Source organism: Xiphophorus couchianus, chromosome 14, assembly GCF_001444195.1.
Source record: "Xiphophorus couchianus chromosome 14, X_couchianus-1.0, whole genome shotgun sequence".
In the NCBI taxonomy this organism is placed as follows: Eukaryota; Metazoa; Chordata; class Actinopteri; order Cyprinodontiformes; family Poeciliidae; genus Xiphophorus; species Xiphophorus couchianus.
In genome coordinates this window covers 19,111,190-19,131,273 of record NC_040241.1, presented here as the reverse complement: position 1 = coordinate 19,131,273, position 20,084 = coordinate 19,111,190, and the positions used below count along the sequence as shown (strand labels likewise).

At 40.1% G+C, this 20,084-nt stretch overlaps 4 protein-coding genes across 4 annotated transcripts; 2 read left to right on the top strand and 2 right to left on the bottom strand.

The window, feature by feature from the left end:
* Positions 1-2,154: 2,154 nt before the first annotated feature.
* Positions 2,155-14,602, top strand: epoa (erythropoietin a). The gene is made up of 5 exons (XM_028039326.1): positions 2,155-2,470; positions 8,597-8,727; positions 8,889-8,975; positions 9,252-9,416; positions 12,897-14,602. Exons 1-5 carry the CDS (start codon positions 2,449-2,451, stop codon positions 13,047-13,049), a joined length of 558 nt encoding a protein of 185 aa, XP_027895127.1. The 5' UTR covers positions 2,155-2,448; the 3' UTR covers positions 13,050-14,602.
* Positions 14,479-16,607, bottom strand: pop7 (POP7 homolog, ribonuclease P/MRP subunit). The gene is made up of 2 exons (XM_028039327.1): positions 16,516-16,607; positions 14,479-15,497 (listed from the first exon to the last, which is right to left on the bottom strand). Exon 2 carries the CDS (start codon positions 15,458-15,460, stop codon positions 15,005-15,007), a length of 456 nt encoding a protein of 151 aa, XP_027895128.1. The 5' UTR covers positions 15,461-15,497; positions 16,516-16,607; the 3' UTR covers positions 14,479-15,004.
* On the top strand, positions 16,522-17,734 carry ufsp1 (UFM1-specific peptidase 1). Its single transcript, XM_028039324.1, has one exon. It carries the CDS (start codon positions 16,551-16,553, stop codon positions 17,418-17,420), a length of 870 nt encoding a protein of 289 aa, XP_027895125.1. The 5' UTR covers positions 16,522-16,550; the 3' UTR covers positions 17,421-17,734.
* Positions 17,676-19,613, bottom strand: LOC114158016 (endonuclease domain-containing 1 protein-like). Its single transcript, XM_028039322.1, has 2 exons — positions 18,842-19,613; positions 17,676-18,574 (listed from the first exon to the last, which is right to left on the bottom strand). Exons 1-2 carry the CDS (start codon positions 19,163-19,165, stop codon positions 17,993-17,995), a joined length of 906 nt encoding a protein of 301 aa, XP_027895123.1. The 5' UTR covers positions 19,166-19,613; the 3' UTR covers positions 17,676-17,992.
* Positions 19,614-20,084: the final 471 nt, after the last annotated feature.

Below are 20,084 nucleotides of genomic sequence, written 5' to 3'. Positions count from 1 at the left end.
AAACAGCGCTCCCCAGTAACTATGAAGGGTGCTGGATAGAAAAAATATCTGCAAAATGTGATAAACAAACAAACAGTGCTAGTGTCTTTCTGCTTTGGTTTATAGATCACAAATAATGAGTTATTGACCCACAGGAATTTAAATGTGAAAAATTTGATGAAAAAGTCAGATGTTTGGTGATTTGGCAATGAAGCAGCTCTGCTGTAGTTTCTTGATGACTTTGTTTTATCACCTTATAAAACTTTGTTTGCTGCAGGAAACAAATGTTACTAAATAAATTACTGGCATAGAGAGTCTGAATCCATAGTACTTTGGTAATTAAGATTTTACCAAAGTACTATTTGGAGTGTTGTGCAATGATTGTACTAATTATTATTTTTATACAAAAACTGTGCCTGCTACAGGTACAGTTTTTGTATCTGTGGAAAATCCGGTGATTTCTAAAGCTATGCTCATGTTGTTCTAGCCTCTGTATCACTCATTTGATTATTATTTTTGACTTCTTTGTCAGAAATCATGTTATTAGCACCTGTTCGCAGCCATTTAACACTGAAGTTATCGTTTTTCTTCTTTTGGTTTATAGTCCCAGTGCGGATAACTTTAACATTAAGAGGTTTAGAAATACATCTGTATTTCTTTTTTGTGGTTTTTCTGCTACTGAAAAAAACTTCTTGCTAGTTCTGCTTTCTAGCCATCATTTAGGAATAAACCAGCTAATATCAATTTGCACTGACTCGGTTGACTTTCTGTCAAAATGTTTTTAATTTTTTGAGCCATTTTGGTTCTTTATTCCCTGTGTCATTCCACTGATTTTACACATTTGTGTATTTATGTCAAATTTAATTTGTATTTCCTTTCATGTGTGGATTACTTGAGTCTGGTGTGGATTTCATGTCAACAGTCCTATTAGAAATCTATTTCCTGAGAAAAACATTAATAGAAGTCATTCCCATTGCTCATCATAGAGAAATATTTAGTGTGGCGACTGTTTTTGCTGCAGGACTGGATAAACTTGAACATGTGACTCACATCTTGGATTCTTGGAAGCACCAGCTTGTTTTGAGAAAAAAATTAATGACTTAAGTACTTAACTTTAAACTCGATTACCATCTGGCTTTTCAGGAAGATGACAATTCTGGGTAATTGTCAGAGAGTCCAAATGAAAAGGAGTAGAGGACAACAGCAAACTGGATAACCTGAATCTGACAATGAAGATCATTAATAAGCAGGACATGTTTGGAAACAAGAATCTTTACAATGGAATCAGAAAGGTAGGCTTTGGTTAAAGGTTTATTTGTGTAATATTTAATATTTGAAAGGTCAGCATCAAACCTCAGACCAAATGTAACTTTTTTCTAGCCAATAAACAAGAAGTAGTTTTAAATAATTTCCTCTAAGTCAAACTTCTGAATGAAAATCTACATATTTTATTCTTTTTTTTTTTTTCACTTTTATTGTTTTAAATGGTCTTTTAAATGTCTTTGATCTGTGGAATCCTTTTGATATGTGAAGCAGATATTCTGGCCAGCAGAGATTTTGATCTCAATGGGGTTTTAACCTAATTAAATAAAGGAAGTCAAATTAAGCTAAATTAAATTTATATTTACGTGTTTACATTCAGAGAAAGTAGTTTATTAACAAAAATACAATTTCTGAAATATTAAATATTGTGATTTGCTGTTTCTGGAAACATTTCCAACAATAATAGATTTGAATGGCACATTTTCTCTGTTGGCTTTCTTGTTGTGGTTTTAATCACCTTAATATTAATCAGCAGTCCCCCCACTCTATTTATAAAGCAATAACAGACAGCAGTTTTTCCTCAAGGGAGGAGTAGCTCATCTTGTCATCATGGAAACAATGACATCTTATTTTCAAAGTCATTAATAAGAAGAAAGAATCAAACGGCATCAGTTTTTAGAAACACCTACCGGATAAGTGCACATGAGATCCACAAAAGAGCTTCGTTTCCAATTAATGGCCAATAGACGGACCTATTGGTCAAACCACGCGGAGCCTGTGAGGGGCTATGCGGACACCGCTATGGAATTTCCCAGTGAGTTATGGGCATGTCTTAATAATTTTTTTCCCCTCTGTAGCAACACTGGCTTTGGTTGTTGGTCTTTTTTCATGCTTTACGCACTGAGGGGGCTGCAATATGGGTTGATGTTTAATCTCTGTGTGTGGTACGAAAAAAAAAAAAAAAGGCGCGTGCTCGCGTTATCACTGTCTCGTCTCCTCAGGGGAGGTAAATAAAAAGGTTTCCCCAAAGCTCCCCAGTGATGAAGTCTGCTAGGTGAATGCTCTGTGCAGCAGGACGGAGCTGCATGACGCTGCTGGTCGCGTCTTGGACCTTTTGGACATTTGACCGGTGCCTCAGACGCTGCCTGCGGTGCACACGTCCAATGATCTCACAATGTGTTTGAAAGATGCCGCTGCTTGTCGCGAATGTTGCGGAAAACTTGTAGAGGTAAGAGCGAAAGCGTCCAGCCGCGCAGTTGGCCATGTGGGCATGACCTTGTCTGCAGCGCAGCTCTGCGAGTTCAGATTATTTGATCGTCCTTTATTAGCCAGTGGCGCATGAATGAAATATGTAGATAGTAACTACTTTTACTAACACAACATTGTTTCTAGATTTTCGTGTGATTTTTCATTCATATTTTCTCGAATAAATAACTTTATATATTTGAATGAAAAACCTATTTTTCTGACAAATTAATTTCATTTTTTGATATATATAAATTTGGTGATTAATGGGAGCAAATGGCCCGGCAATAAACTTTTTTGTATTATGCCTTTTTTTTTTACTTTAAATGTTTTTGTCTGAAGAAATCAGAAAACATTGTAAGTTGACTAATTAGAGGGACACAGTATTGTTTTAATTGACGCATAACTCTGATTGCTGTTATGGCGCCTTCTGGGTAACTTAGAGGAAAGTCTTGCATTGCATGAAAAAAGCCTGTAACTTGTGAGATATGTTGGTAAAGTGTGAAAATGACAATGCAAAGTGAGCAGAATGAGCTTTCTGTGATGGTAAAGTTATTGGTGCTCAATGTTGCTATTTGTAATAATCCAATAATACATTCATTTCTGAAGAAGGATTGCTGGTAGTGTCAATGATGTGCAGCGACACTGATCTAAGTTTTTCTATATGCAGACAGCTTTCGATATTTGACAGGAATTATGTTTATGCATTGTGTGATTTGGTTTAATCTTCTTGATAAGACATTCGACTGTTAATTAGTAAACTACATCGTTTTGGGTATTTGACCATTGCAGTATAAATGCAGTCAATAGATGACTCAGACAGTGTCTGTGCGTTTTGAATGATCTCATTCTGTAGTGTAATCCTAGAATGAAATTAAATATTTGACAACAGGATCACATGACTTACAATGTGGTGTTAATCTTTGTCCACCATATTTGCAACATCTTAACATGCTGCTCATTCAATAGTGTATAGATAAAATGCAGAGGTTGGTTTTGGGGCTCTTGGAAAGAACTTCCTAAACAAAGTAAGTTCCTGATCAGTTACACTGAGGTATAGCATCGTCTTGGGATTAAAATAGGATTTTTATCATTTTTATTTAGAGGTGAACTGTTGCATTTGCAAAATGGAGAATTAAGGGAATGGATCATTCTCCCCACTGACATTGCTTCAGCTATCAGAAAGAAACTTTGCATATAGTGCATGAAAGTGACTTTGTCTTTATGTACTTTGATGATGGGATGAAATGAAACCTCACCTTCTTGATCCAAGCAGTGAGGTTGGTTATCTGACTGATGCATTGATAAATGCTCATTAACTTCTTGTTTGTAGCTCAATGAGACATTAGAAAGACATCTCTTTACACCAAAGTTAGAGGCAGGACGATGGAAGGAAGATGCAAAAGGATTATAAAGATAATAGATAAAATCCTCATTATGTTGAATAAAAGGAATGAGAATGCAAGACAAGAGCTGGGGAACAGGAGGAGACAGTGGCCCCCCAAGACCACCCGGTAGGATCTTCTTCATCTACGACTTGCAAAGATGCTGTGAAAACTTTGGTGACGCTTCCATGCTTTACTCCTCCCAGCACTAATTGCATCAAAATGATTCATCTTAAGAAAAATCTATTTGAAGACACTGATGTAAGCATTGTTGAAGCTTTGGACGAAATTGTTGCGACGTGCAAGTTTTAATTCCGACTTCAGCTGAAGATGCTTTATTTTCAGCAACTCGAAGTTCCCGCAGATGACCCAGCCTCCTGGAGAGACATCGAGTATTGATGACCACTGTGTTAATCAGTTTCATTCCCAAGGGAAGTCACCTTAAAAGTTTGCTTCTCAAGCATGACCCAGCAGACGGAGAAAGAGGGCCACTCAATGATAAAGCTGATTGTGCAGGTTTCAGCACATACTTCTGTCAGCAGTCGGGGCAAGAGGTTATCAGAAGCCGACTGTCGTAAGGGATTCCAGCAGAGCAGGAAATTATGTCGCTCATCTGCTGGCTACTTATTTAAAATTCTGAACCTTAACATGTTAAAGCCCTTCTATTTCACGAAAGACGTGTAGTTATTGGCCCTTTGCCAATTTTAACTACTTCTCACCCATCCTTTAAACTGGATCATGCTTAACAGACATAAGTTAAAATAGCACATATCGGAAATGTAGTTGCACGTGTCAACATCAGTCTTTTCCAACACATGTGCAACATACCTTCAGGGAAGCTTTCCACCATCCAAAGTGCCACTACTGGAAGACTTATTATGCTTATCTGAAAAAGGAACACTGTTTTCAGGCAGCTGATATTGGCACACTAAGCTGTTGGCTTGTAGTCTGGCCACCGTCCTGCAAATTCCACCACCGTGGTGAGAAAGTCTCGACAAAGTGTATGTGTGAATGCATTGATGCATTTGCACGTAGGCAGTGGTGTTGGTGGAAAGGTCACCGATAACCCTCGAGCTGAGTCACGCAACTTAGCAGAGTCAGAACACGTGGAAAAGAGGCCAGTCATTAGCCTGCAAAGACAATGCTTTGCATGTAGATCATAGCAATAACTTCATCCTTGGATATTTAGTTAGCAAGAGAGGTAAAGATTTTTATTACAATTTAAAGAATGCCTTTGAAACTATTTTTTGGTACCATGGTTGGGGAAAAATAAAAACAGGACTGGTATGGAAGACTGTCAATGGACAAATCTTTGGAACTTTTAGCAAGTTTAAAATAATGTAGCTGCATTTAACACAGACATAGGTCACTAAAATCTGCTTTATTCTGTAGTCTTGGAGCCGTTCACTATTTCCAGTTGGTGATAGCTGTTAAAGGACACACAGCTTCTAAAAAGATTCACTTTTATCTCCACTGTCCACAGAATATTTTTACAAAGGTCTTGGGGTTCAATATATTGTATTGGGAAAATATGTGTTGGGATGTTTTTGGCCATTGTGGTTTTCACCTGGGAGCCCTTCGATTCAGGCTACTTTTCCGAATCACCCTCTAGTTGTTGAATTTTGGTGCTTTAAATGTTGTGAACTTTTTTGTAACGTCTTTGGTGAATCACTGAAGTACTCTTGCAGTAATTTTGGTCAACCAGCCACTACTGCAAAGCTTCACCGCTGATATTGGTTCTCACTGTGATGTGATTGCCTCAGAAACGGTTTTGTTATCCTTTCCAGACTGATAGGCGTCAATGACTTTGATTTTCATCTGTTCAGAAATTTCTTTAGGTTGTTGCTTTATTTGTTCTTTTAGACTAATTCATATTGTCAGACAAGCTCTCTTCTTAGTGATTTCTTCGTTCTACAATGCTGACAGTAACCAGGATGTGGTGAATCATAGCTAATTCATAATTTAATAAGAACACGATTACCTTTCCACATAAAGTCAGGTTGGTTTAGGGCAATGAAAACCCAATTTGAAAACTGCATAGTCAGGTTATATTGACTGATAATAAGATTTACTTGATGGTCTGATTGGTAAAAAAGGATTTGATTGTCTGAAACACTTAGATGCAACAAAAAAAAGCAAAAACAGGAGTAATATGAGTAGGGAAGCATTTTTTCATAGCCCAATGTATAAAACATATCTAACTTTAAATTTTAGTTCTTTCCTGTCAGATGCTCAACAGTCTAGGAACTTCTTTTGACTTGTTATGGCTTGGAAAAATAGTTTGTTCTTTTTATTATGCTTTTTGCGTCATACGTCCTTGCTCCTGTGACTAAGTTCATTCAGGATGTGGCACAGGGGACCAAGGCTGTGAGCCCACTGGACAGACTTAAATCTTTATCATAAATTCATCAAAATGTGGTCAGACATGAGTGGATGTTACAATTTACTTTTATCTTTAGTTAGTTTGAAGAAGCATGTCAGTCTGACTAATGAGTCTGGAGGGAAATGAGACCCAAACAAGGCTCTTCCTCCAGTGTCTTTGTATTTATGTTTCTGTTCATAATTTAAGGCATCACATGTTTTGTTTTTTTTAAGGAATTACCATATCATGCTGAGTCATTCCTTCATGCTGACTTTACAGGTTGCCGCCTTAGAAATTCCCTTCTGGTATGCAGTATTTGCATTTCTGGGGAAAATTCTGACACCTACAAAAATCCTTTTGCTTCTGTTTGTGAAAGCCTGCTCCTTCAGCAGCTCTGTCAGTATTGGTGAAAGTATATATATTACTTTTATAAAAGTTTAAGTGATATGTGTAGTAGTTATGTTTAGTCAATTCTTACTTTGAGCACTCAGCAGTCACAGTGATCTCTGTTTTGGGGGATTCTCATTGGAGAGTCAAGCTAGCAACTAATCAAAGCAGGTTAACAGCTTAAATAAATGGGTTAATATTTTCTGTGTATGTTCATAAAATAATTTATTTGAACTAGATTATACAAGGACAGGAAATATTGTCTAGAGCGGTGGACAACTTGAAGCAGGGCAATGCAAGCATTTAGCTTTGCAGGACAAATGATCAGTTATACAGCAGTGACATCTGCAAGTATCTCTTGCAAAAGGTACAAGTCATAAACAAAGACTCATGGAAAACGTAATGGGTCAACTTTGTCCTAACTTGGTACATATAGATTGCAGCTATTGGTTTACAAGTTACATAATTTGTGAAGTATGGGCACCAGAGGCTAAAAATGTTAGCCTCATGAGCTAACATCTGTGCCAGTTACGTTTCATGAGATAATTTATGGGATTCTTTAATGGTCATCAGTTAACGTAACTAATAACGTGACATAACATATTTCAATTTGTCACTTTCCCTTTCTACTTGGTCAGTTTCACTTTCAAGCTCAGGTCTTTGGAGCTTGACAGCTTCAGACAGTACCTTAGCTGTTCCTTGAACTGTCTTCTGATGGACAGAAAACTTGAAAACTTTCCACAAATACTTTATTTCCTTTGAGTTCTTGGCATTTTTAAAGTTTCCTGGAGTCATTCTTTTTGATGTCATCTCTTGTGATCACCACATCTACATCTTCTGCCTTCTTGTCGACTTTTTGACTTTGTCAATTGCAATGATGTTATGTTGCAATGATGTTATGTTACCCATGCAAACACGGTATGGGTAATTACCCATACCGTGTTTGTCACTTACATAATCATAGGTCATAGATCTTTGTCTCTCAGGGTAGATAGGCCTCCAACTTCTGCTTCGGAACTTCACTGTAACTTGTTTAGGTATGAAGTTTTGTGGACATTTTGTCTGAATTTTGCAGTTTCAGTTTATGTGCTGGATTATCACTTGGACATCTTTCCACACCCTACATCCTGGGTCCTTTCTGATGTGTATTGGACTTTTAAGTGTCTGTACTTGTGCTGCCTTAATTAGTACCTACAGTACATACCAGTGGTCTCAAACTGCATTCCTACAGGACTAGAATCCTGCAACTTTTATATGAATTTGCTTCAGCACACCTGGCTCCAATATGAACTCATTAGCTGAGCTCTGTAGAGCTTGACTGTATGCTAATGAGGCAGTTTCACTGTGCAATTCAAGAGTGTAGGACAAGAGACAGACAGGACTCTGGCCCTCAAGGGATGCAGTTTGAGACCTCTGTCCTATAGTGCCTATTGGTCCAAACCTTATAGCTTTGTGTGATCAGGCATCATCTTTTCCACTGATGTCCTTCCATAATGATTTTCTGCTGTTCCCTTTCTTACATAGGGTTTCTGATGCAGGAGGCATTCATTGAGTGGTTAATCTCTTTCGGCCATTTGGCCATTGAACTGTAGTGTGTCTTATCCTTATTCATTAAATTTAAGGGAAAGAGGTTATCTGTCTTTATATATAGATAAATATATACAAATCTAGTTTCAACTTTATGTAGATCTAAATGCAAAATTAAGCTCAGCTGTAGCTTATTTCCTACAAGACTGACAGAAATGTTAATGTGAATTATACACAAGCCTGCATATGACCACCTAGCATCAACGTACACCCCAGTCCTAAGACATGGAGCAGAGAGAAAATGTTTTATATGTCTTTTTGTAATCACATTATTGGCTATGTTGGACATATGTCTTATGCCGTTCAGAGGGAACCTAAATCATCTTTGATGTTTGCATGTGGTCGTTAGTTTTGAAAGCTTCATGGCTGTTTGCCTGTTTGTATGCAGGACTGTTCGCCTTGCTGCTATTAGTGTTGGAGTGGACCCGTCCAGGCCTACCGTCCCCACTAAGGCCAATCTGTGACCTCAGGGTCCTGAACCATTTCATTCAGGAAGCACGAGACGCAGAAGTCGCTATGGTGAGAAAAGACGTATAAATGCAGTAAGACGCAAACTCAATGAAAGAGAATTGGTGCACAGCTACTGCGTTCATGGTATAAACTCAGTTTAGATATAGTTAAGTAAGATATTTTTTTTCCACGACAGCTCTAAAAGAAATTTTTATTTTCTCTTTTCTTAGAAATCATGCAGAGAAGGATGTGGTCTGACAGAGGCTGTCTCTGTTCCCCAAACTACGGTCAACTTTGATGACTGGGAAAAGAAAAATGTAAGTAACCATTGAGATTAGATTAAGTAAAATCTGTCATGAAAGACTGCAGAACGTTTCCCCTTGTAGCCTGTAGTGTTTATTATGGAAGAATTATGGTATAATTCTTCCTAGAGGTCATTTTATTGCTTGAGTGTCTTTTTTTCCTTTTGGTTGGGAAGACCCGTGACTCCAGTTAATTACTTACGGAAGAGCTGATTACTTCCTACATCCTACGATCTTTATCGCCTCCAAAACGCGACTCTAACTCCTTGGCTCTGTTTGTTTTTTGGGAAGGCAATGGAGCAAGCTCAGGAAGTGCAGACTGGATTGTGGCTTTTACAACAGGCCCTCAGCTTACTACGGACATCGATGACGAACTCAGAACTTAATAGCCACATAGACAACGTCATCAGAAACCTACACAGCATCACCGCTGTACTACGAAGCCTCAACTTTCAAGTGAGTCATCATGCGATTGAAACTTAAACAAGAATGTATCCTACATTTCTTAAAACCTTTGTTTTTTTAAAACTGACAGAATAAAAATATAGATAGATAGATAGATAGATAGATAGCATTTATTGTCATTGAACAGAATTCAACGAAATTTCCATTGCAGCTCCCGTGCAAAAGGTCAAATATATACAGTATAAATAAGCAAACACACAATAATAATAATAATAACAATATATACAACTAAATTAACTAAAGGCACTCAACCACACCAAAGAAGTAGCAGCAGGTCCAATTATGGCAAAGTACAGATAATGTGACAGTGCAAAGTGCAGAACAGTGTGGCTGTGTGGGGGTGGGGGATATGTATGTGTGACTGCGAGGTTATGATATGTGTGGGAGGGGGGGGCGGCAGGGAGTAATGGCTCTGACGGCTGTGGGGAAGAAACTGTTTCTCAGTCTATTTGTTGTAGTCCGTATATTCCTGTACCGCTTGCCTGATGGCAGCGGCACAAACAGTCTGTGGCCCGGGTGGCTGGAATCCATGGCTATGGATCCAGCTCTCTTCTTGACCCGGTCTGTGTAAATGGAGTCCAGGTCTGGGAGGGGGCATCCCACAATGCCTTGTGCTGTTCTCACCACCCGTGTCAGTTGTTTCCTCTCCAGTGCTGTGCAGCTACCATACCACACAGTCATGTTGAGGCAGAGGATGCTCTCGATCGTCGCCCTGTAAAAGTTCACGAGCAGCCGTGAGGAAAGTCCAGCCCGTCTCAGTTTCCTGAGGAAGAAGAGCCTTTGTTGTGCTTTCTTCACCAGGTGGGAGGTGTTTGTGTTCCAGGAGAGGTCAGAGGTGATGTGGAGGCCCAGGAACTTGATGTTGTCCACACGTTCCACCACTTCTCCATCTATGAGAAGGGGAGTGTGAGCCGTCCTCCTGGACCTTCTGTAATCCACAATGACCTCCTTGGTCTTCCCTGTGTTCAGCACCAAGTTGTTGGCTGAACACCACTGAGTGAGCTGCAGAATCTCCTCTCTGTAGTGGGTCTCGTTGTTGTCTGAAATGAGACCCACTACTGTTGTGTTGTCCGCGTACTTCACGACTGTGTTGGTGGGGTGGATGGCCACGCAGTCGTGTGTAAACAGGGTGAAGAGAGCTGGGCTGAGCACACAGCCCTGCGGCGTGCCTGTGTTGAGGACCAGTGGGGACGATGTTGAGCCACTTATTCTCACCACCTGAGGCCTGTTGGTGAGGAAGTCTCTGATCCAGTGGCACAGTGAAGCGGGCAGCCCCACCTCGAGTAACTTCAGCACCAGCTTGTCTGGGATGACGGTATTAAATGCTGAGCTGAAGTCTACAAATAGCATCCTGACGTAGGTGTTGGGATGCTGCAGATGGGTCAGGGCTGTGTGCAGAGTGATGGAGACAGCATCCTCTGTTGACCGGTTCGCTCTGTAGGCGAACTGAAGGCTGTCCAGGTTTGCGGGGATGAAGTCTCTGATGTACCTCAGAAGAATCCTCTCAAAGCACTTCATGATCACCGGGGTCAGAGCGACGGGCCGGTAATCGTTCAGGCTGGTGATGGACCTCTTCTTCGGTACAGGGATGATGGTGGAAGACTTGAGGCACTCAGGAACCGTGGCAAGCTGCAGGGACAGATTGAAAATGTCCAGAAACACTCCTGCCAGCTGGTCGGCGCAGGTTTGGGCTGCAGACTGATGTAGGTGGTACTCTACGCTACAGCAAAGAGGCAATGGCTTCAGAGCCCAACTGGGTTCTTTCTTTTGAGGAGTTTGCATCTTTAATGGATAAAGCTAAGGATACATAGATGTTTGTCCTCTCAGATTTGAACTTCCAAGTAGTAAAAACTTTTCCAGCTGGTAAACACATCAATAGACTCATCATTCTAGGAGTTAGCAGTGTTCTTTTTATCTTACATCTAAAGGGGTATCCTTAAAAAAAAAAAAAATAGTGACTTTTATCTTCTTTACCATCTATTCAGAATGAATCTGCTGTGGCCCTTGTTGGCCTGACCTAATAATTATCAGTGGAAAGACATTAAGAAGTATCACAGCCTCAATTCCCCTGCTCTTAAAATAACATTTTTTTTAAATAAAAAACAGCTAAAGCCCCTGTTTAAGAACTCAAATGCTCTTGCTTACTTTTTGCCTGAAGGGGGGGCAGTAACCTCTTAACATATATAAGGGAGTTGAGATAGAAAGGAAATACTTTTATTAAAGAAAACTGACCAAGATTCAGTAGTAAGGTTTTTCTCTAGTGGATCTTTGTCACCGAAGATTTGAGGAGTTAGGAAATGCATGGGTCCCAGGAAAGTACTTCTGTCGATTTGAGAATTTGAACTTTGACTGGACCATTGCAACACCTTGACTCTTTTCATTTATAGCCATTCTGTTGTAGATTTGCTGCAGTGTTTGAGATCATTGTCCTGTTGACACAGTTTGGTCCAAGCTTCGGCTGTCTGACAGATGGGCTCATATTTGATGTTAAAATACTTTGGTACATGATCAAGTTGTTTGTTGACTCACTGCCTGCAAGGTGTGCAAGTCATGTAGCTGCAAAGTGAGTCAGTCATCCACCCCCAGTAACATGCACTCTTTGGTTTTCACCAAATCTGATGCTGTACATCATGTCCAGACATTTGTACTTTGATGTAATTTTTCCAAATGAAGGTCAACAGAGTACATGTCGGCTACTAAATGGCACTGAGTGGTATAGAAATTATTTAGGTTTAAGTATATAAATTCTTAAGGTTCTTAACACATTAGTGGACTGTGAGAAATTTTTTTTGCATTTCACGTTTTTATCCTTGGCAGATATCTGGAATGCCAGTTTCTTCCAGAGAAAAAACTAAAGTTTCTAAAATGAGGCTGCACAGTGGAGCAGTTGTTAGTGTTGTTGCTTTTCATCAAGGAGGTCTTGGGTTTGAATCCTGGCCCTTAGGCTTGCATCTTCTTCCTGTGCATGCATGAGTTTTCTCCACAGTTCCAAAAAGTGTGTGTTAGGTCAGTTGGTCTTTCTGGGTTGCGGATGTGTGTGTGTGTTTGCACGTGATGGTTTGTCCTTAGTGTATCTGTGCAACAGGGTTTTGTCCCCCCATAACTGTCAACATAGTTTTTGGAAAAAAGTATAACTCATGGTTCAGTCGTACATACAATACATTAATTAATTAGATTAATTAGATTTAAATAGATGTAGAACCCAATAAGCATGGTCCACCATGACCTATTATTTTAATTGATGTAATGAAGAAAGTTTTGTCAAAAGTAAAAACAAATGCAATGGATAACTTGAAGGACATCATGAGACAACAGGTCATCTTTTAAAAAGATGACGTACAAAACTCTGCCAGCCAGTTTTTAGATTGCTGCAGAAACAATAGTGCCTTTGAAAATGACTCTTTGGCCTGAGTAAGCTGAAAGAGCTGTCTGTATTTGGGTTGCATCATGTTTCTTTGTATTCGTTTCCAGGAATATACCCCACCTGCTAGTACTGTGGGACCGGAGGGAACATGGCGGGTGTCCACAGCTACAGAACTGCTTCAAGTTCACCTCAATTTCCTGCGAGGCAAAGTACGCCTTCTTCTTTTGGACGCACAGGCTTGTCAGCAAGAAGCCAGCTGATCAGGAGACAGGCTCACTCCAAGACAAAAGTACTTTGTGTTTCCAAAGGCAAGTGGAGAAACTTGACTGTGTTAACCTGCGCAATGGCAGCTGGATGCAGCATGGGATGGGTCCTCGACTATAAGGAGGAATCTGGAGGGAAAGGACCGACCCAGCAAGGGTTTGGACGGACTGGAGACGACTGCGCAATGGAATGTAAATGTGTCTCGTGGACGTGTTGAAGCAAACCTTTACCAAGAAGACGCCTTTGGAAAGCGCTGCTCCAATCGCTGTTCTACAGGCACGCTCTTGCACTTTTTTAGTGGATGTTAATGTTGTGTGAGTTGAGACTGAACCTTTTGGTGTGTTTGTCTGTTCATACTGGAAAAATAGAGTGAAACACCCTGGAAATATTGATAGGACTGTTAGGTTGCAAAGAAGCAACATTGGGACTTCACCAACATGCCTTCAACTGTTATTTAACTATGCCTCAGAGATATATATTAGTCTTGTCTGTTGGAATTGGTCAGTAAATATTTTTATTGTGTAGAAACTATTTATACAGATTTTCTATTTTTAGGCTACTGTCTTTGTGTAACAGGTTCTTACAGGTTTAAACAAGCGCGTTGTCATGCTCACTTTTTGTACACTGGAAATTTTGCACACGTGCAAAGACTTACTCTTGATTTGCCATATAAAGCTGCTCTTCCTCTTTTTTTTTTTAAAGTTTGTATCTGAATGTCTGTGTCACACTGCAGGGTTTTCTCTCACAGGCCTGTTGGAGGTATGCAAAGCTGATAGTTGTGGAGTGAGAGCCAGAGGTCACTGGGGTGGGTTACATGGGAACTGTGGACCGTTATCTGTGTTTCAGTTTCTGTCTAACCCCAACACTCATCCTGGCTCCATATGCTGATAGCCAGACTGCCTGGAAAATTTTACAATTAACATCCTGTAGAGCTGTATTTGCAAACATTTTTCCAGAAACTGACGCTAACACTTGTTTTTTCCCCTTTCTCTTGTCGTATGTCCTCAAACATGCAATCTTCTAACCCTGGGAATTGTAGGTTTCTCTCTTGAAGGGATGCTCAGCTGTTTCACAATAATTAAGTATTCTTCCTTGTTTATTTTCCTGTATTTTTATATGTTGCTGTGCAAATGGAAGCTGTTTTTGAGGATGCATGTCTATTTTCTTTCCTGTTTTTTTGTATTGTTTTGTCCCATCGCTGCAAAATCCACTATTTAAATGCAAAATATTGTTCTTGGGTAAAGAGAGGACAGATGAAAATACGACAACAGGAAGTCTGTTCATTTATCTGTGGAGGCCTGCTGCTAAAATCCAAACACCTTACATTGCACACACCGAGTTCATGATGCTTCTGCCTTGAATTGGACATCTTACATATATCCTGTATTTTTCTTTTCTGCCAATGATGTAGGAATAGAATTTGAAGAAGTTTCAAGCAACTTTTATTTTATTAAACCAAATACAGAATCTCAAGTGGATCAGTTTTGATCATGGAAACAACAGAAATCTGTTTTAAAGGAGAAGCAACAAATAAATTCAATTCAAGTCTCGCTGACCCTTCGCTGAACTCTATAATGTAAACAATGATCATTTTGCCAATTAGATTCATTGAAGTTTAGCTGCTGAAAGACTCACTGGAGCTGAACACTGACATCTAGTGGACATTAACAGTAACAGCACTCACTTTAACATTTGAAAGATAAATTTTTTTTTCTATGAATTTTTAAAGACATGCAAACCAGTGGACAATGAAATATATCAGTAGTTGTACATGTTTACATGTGTTTCCTCTGCTCCTCATCAGGCAAATATAATACATTAAACAAGTAGAAAATAGGAGGATTTCAATATGATTCACTTGTAAACACATGCATGCCCTCCTGCACTTAAAACCATGAGTCCAAACAAAAAAATGTCCAACAAGAGAAATACATCAGGTAGTACCTTCAGGTCACTGGGGATCAGGATAGAAAACTTTGATATGAATGGCTGAGTTATTGCGTGTACGTGTCATGGGCTCCCCCGCCTCGTCGGGATCTTCGGGCTCCAGGTCGTCGATGAGCTCCACTGTGGAGGTGTTGGCTGCCAGCTGCAGAGCGCCCTGACTGCTGGCCTGCAGCTGCAGGGCGATGTTGATGGCTCTGTTGATGGCGAGGCCCAACCCGTGGACGCAGATCTCCCTGTGACCGCCACCGTCCAGCAGCTTCTGACAGCGCGCCAGCTGAGCCCGGAAGTCGGTCTTCATGTTAACGTAGACGTCGTTCCGCCTCTTGGGAAGTTTCCGGGGGAGACGCTTCCTCAGGGTGTACTCCACTGGATCCATCTCTACGGCTTGGGAGCTGGACTCCGTGTGGGAGGGGTTACTCTGGGGGACGGAGGACATCCCGGGGTTGCGTGGTTCAGTCATGTTTCTGAATGAACAGTGAAGATCCAGAAGAAGAAGGCTAATGGAAAGAACATGTGGCATGCTGATTAAAACATAAACCAATTATCAAAACAAATTAGTTCAAAAAACTTATTTGAAAAGTGGGTGTCATTTAAAATAGAAAATTAAACCTTGAGTAAGAAGGAAACTAGTAACAGTTGCCAAACTAAAGTATCTGCTACAATTTCACATACATCTGTTATAATGACACAAAACTGTGGTTAGTATTTAAGATTTTGAGGTAAGAGTATACTTATTGATCAAATTTGGAGGCAACTATTTTAAAATAAAGTATAAAATTGAAGCAACTGAAACACCAACAAGCAAACAAAACAGTGAATACTGAATATAAAATACAAAAATTTAAATGATCCAATTTTCCTCTAGATCAGGATGTCAAACACTAAAAAATAAATCTTTTTTTTCCTACTTTTTTATTACATATATAAACTATGTAAGGGGAACCGAGGAGAGGAATAAACCTAGTTAAAGACCAGCTGGGAGATGAATTTGTTCCCATGTTATGGAGGGGGAACAGATTATCTCAAGCAGCTGAAAGATTTGGTTCCCCCCACGTAACTTTGGCAAATAAAAATCAAATGTTCCCAAATCTACAGAATCTGTTATCCTTGATGTGAAGCATAAACACAGTTAAAGGCTTGCTGGTAAATTAACTTGTTCCCGAGTTATGGAGGTTGAACAGATTATTTCAAACAGCTAGAATAATTTGACCGGATGAAAATAATGCGTACCCACTTCACCGTATACATATAAGAAGAGAAGCAGCAAAAGCGCTACGTTTTGCTTGTTTTTCACCTATCAGATAGTTGCATGTTCAGTTAATGGAGGTCTTATATTATCTCGTTAATTGTATACTTTCTGTTAGAAAAGAAACCAGCGTCCAACTGAAAATACAAAATATTTCAATCGAGATGAACTAACGGCTCAAATTAAATTAAACCACATTGACTCACTACCTAAGCGTTGTATTTTCGAGTTTCGTACCGATAAATTGTCAATAGTAAGAGCATAATTACCTTCAGAGAACAGAATCAACCTAAAACGTTGCTTTATGTGGCCGCCATCATATTTTTCCTGTACACAACAGGAAGTGTTCCATCCTAACCCGGAAGTAAAACTGTTTGGACCGGTGAGTGTTTTTATTTGCTTGTCTTTCGACTACATTTTTTTTATATTTGACTCAGAGACAATATCAATGGCTTCTAACGAAAATATAGATTGGGGTGCCTGTGAAAAGGAGGAGATTTGTCAGAAGATAGAAACTTTATTAAAGAATGTACACACTGAGCTCCCAGATCCACTGACGGACCCTGCGAAATGTTCCCTGGTTAAAGGAGACTATCTGTACTTCCATTATGGCTGTGATGGACAGGATGACAGAGGCTGGGGCTGTGGATACCGAACCATTCAAACCATGGCTTCGTGGATTTACCTGAACAGGTCCCCAGTTCAAAACCAGAACAGAATCGCTCCAAGCCTACCACAGATCCAGCAAGCCTTGGTGACAATGGGGGACAAGCCAGGCTCCTTCTCAGGCTCCAGGGAGTGGATAGGGACATTTGAAGCCTCCCTGGTGCTGGACTACTTCTGTGATGTTCCCTGTAAGGTGGTGCATGTTAGAGGCGGAGGGGCAGAGCTGGAACAGGTTGCAGCAGAGGAGCTCCATCAACACTTTGAAAAGCACGGTTCTCCTGTCATGATGGGAGGAGACAGGGACAATTCCTCTAAAGGCATATTAGGAGTTTGTACTGGGGACAAAGGGAGCTATTTGCTTGTTGTTGATCCTCACTACTATGGGAGACAACTGGAGAAGACAGAGCTGCAGAAGAGAGGGTGGGTGGCTTGGAAACGAGTCTCATCTCTGGATCAGTCCTCGTTTTATAACCTCTGTTTGCCTCAGACTGCTACGAAGGAAATATGAGACCTCAAGTGCAAATGCCTTTGTACCAATAAACTGATATTGTTCCAGTGGGCAGAATGTTGTAACATGAGTGCCATCTAGTGGTTGAAGTGTGAAAGTATCTGATAAGTCTGTACCAATACGTTCCTGTCACACACCATCTACAGACAATTATTTAAGAAGTTAATTTCCTTCTTCAAAATCAAAACTGTCTGTATCATGTGAATTCATTTACAGTACACATTGTAATCATAGCCCAAATAATAATCTCCAACATTTTGGGTAGACATTGGATCTTTATTAGAATTGAAATAAATATTGTTGAATTAAAAGTATGACAATTCTTTGTTATTATGCTGTTCTCAAATATAAAGACTTGTCTTTGACAACTTTTACACATTTCTATCATTTATTTGGTCAAAGAATTAGGATAAACCGAATATATATTACTAAGTAAAACATCAAATTAAAATTTCTCTAATATGGGATAGAGTTTCTCAAACCGTTAAATTCCAGGTATGTCAATCTCTGACTTATTCTTAAAATTAACTTTTAAATTAATACACTTAAAAGCTACTATTACATCAACTTCCTTAGTTATCTGGAACACAGTCGTTATAGAATATCTGGAAGTTCTTGTCCACGTCCATCCTCCCTTTGAGGAACTTCTCCAGGTTCTTCAGGGGAACTTCCACCATCTGGTTGTTGACGCGGTCGTTCAGCCCGTATGCCCCAAACACAGGGAACTTGTAGCGCACAAAGTACGGTGCGTTCTGGTCAAACTCCGTGCAGCAGTAAGCCGACCACATGTACTCCGGCACGGCCACCCGGTCCATGTTGTTGCGGCGGATCGTGTGTCCAGAGGTGGTGACCCCGGTGATAACGTAGGCCTTTCCTCTGCAGTAGTTATTGAGTCGTTTGCGGATGATGTCCTGGTGTTCGGCCCAAGGGCCCAGGTTGAACTCCCTTATCTGAGGAACCACGTTTGTCAAGCTGTAGGTGGAGGCTTTGTCCAGAGGGTCTGCTTGGTGCTCGTCGGGGTTTAGTTGTCCGCGTTCGTACTGAACAACGTCGGCGTAATCTTCGAGGACAGCCTGGGTGTCCTCGAAGTTCATGTGCATACTTGTAGACTGGGGGAAAGGCTCCATGTTGCTGCTACTCTTCTCTGATGCCAACTGTTGACACAAGAAAAATTAAACCACAAACTCAGAAAGATAGATTTGTAGATGTGGTATTAGTGACACTCTGTCATTGAGACTTATCCTGTACTCAGCAAGGCAGCTTATTTCAAGCTGGCCTAAGTAATAGTTCTTCATGACCATTAAGTGTCTACAAAATGCAAACGATCCCCTGCTAAAGGATCTACAATCACATTTTAATTAAAAACTATCTCAAATTTAAGTACTAAAACAGCAGTTTGTTGTAGAATGAATTAAACTCACCTGAGGCTCAAACATCCAGGGAAAGTCCACCTTCTTCTCCCCGTCTGACTTCTTGAACGTGTACGCAGAGAAGATGGGGATGTGTCTGCGGGGGTCATACACTGTGGCGTAGCGAGGTTTATCCTCGTACCTCTGGCAGATCTTCTTAAAGGCGTTGCTGAGATAACCTCTCGGTGGGGTTCCCATATACAGGGAGTCCTTGCAGCGCTCTGCATGGCTGAAGTCACTTACTACTCCTGCTTGGACTCCCTGCAGCACCACCGAGGTTAGCACCATCACAACAGCTGTCAGGGAAACGGCACGGTTTGCAGATGTCGCTCTCATCTCTGCAGCTTGTTTTTCTCTGCTCCTGTAGATCTTTGTGATCCTCCTGGTGAAAAAGGCTGCAAGTCATCTACGTCTAAAAGGTACAGCCTCGGTTTCAGCTCTATCAAACTCAACATTTCCCTTCCTGGCTCATCTGTGCTTTCAACTGATCTCCCATTGTGAAGTCTTTCCATATATTCAAATTGCCACAAGTGTAGCTGTATGAAGGCAATGAATGTTATCAGACACGGAGAGCATTTTATCATGCCTCTTTTCCACATTGCTGACATGACATAGTAGCATGCATAGAAGTGTAATAATAATGGGTTCAGTCCATCATTTGCATTTGAGTTGAATTTCACTAGAAACCTAAATGGAATTAAAGTGTAATCGATCTTCACGTGAGCGATGGAACAACATCCTCAGAGAAAATTAATACTGATAAACTGGAAAAAATGCAACCAGTGCACAAAAATATGTATCCCTTTTGAATAGTTTTTATAGATGAAGACCTTTTTAAAAGAAGGAAAGCTAGTTGTGAGAATATAAAACCATTGCTCAAAATAGGTCTTTCTTGTCACATCACATGATTAGCAAGACTTCACCTAAATGGACAAACTTCTTCCATTTTATGCTGGAACTGAACAGCCATTTGACTGAGCTGGAAATTCTGATAATGCTTTTACAAATTATAGGTTTCATATACTTCTGACTTTACTGTTCAGCAGCTTGATGACTTTCACTCTCCAATCTGTATAAACTCATTTTAAGACCTTCACTCAAATTTCAAATAACACTTTATCAAAAGGTTCAACAAAAATCAATGGATAAAAAGAGCAACAACACAACTAAGTCATAATGTTGATCTAAGGATACCTGTGTTTAGAGTAGACGTCTTTTTTTAAGGTTAAGTGTATTGAATTTCCAACATTTCACA

Bases quoted from the DNA above. Each gene is read 5' to 3' on its own strand.
- pop7 (XM_028039327.1), bottom strand. From the start codon at position 15,460: ATGACTGAACCACGCAACCCCGGGATGTCCTCCGTCCCCCAGAGTAAC.
- epoa (XM_028039326.1), top strand. From the start codon at position 2,449: ATGTTGCGGAAAACTTGTAGAG. The intron at 2,471-8,596 runs GTAAGAGCGAAA...GTTTGTATGCAG, and splicing joins GTTGCGGAAAACTTGTAGAG to GACTGTTCGCCTTGCTGCTA. The intron at 9,417-12,896 runs GTGAGTCATCAT...ATTCGTTTCCAG, and splicing joins TACGAAGCCTCAACTTTCAA to GAATATACCCCACCTGCTAG.
- LOC114158016 (XM_028039322.1), bottom strand. From the start codon at position 19,165: ATGAGAGCGACATCTGCAAACCGTGCCGTTTCCCTGACAGCTGTTGTG. The intron at 18,575-18,841 runs GTGAGTTTAATT...TTGTGTCAACAG, and splicing joins CCTGGATGTTTGAGCCTCAG to TTGGCATCAGAGAAGAGTAG.
- ufsp1 (XM_028039324.1), top strand. From the start codon at position 16,551: ATGTGGCCGCCATCATATTTTTCCTGTACACAACAGGAAGTGTTCCAT.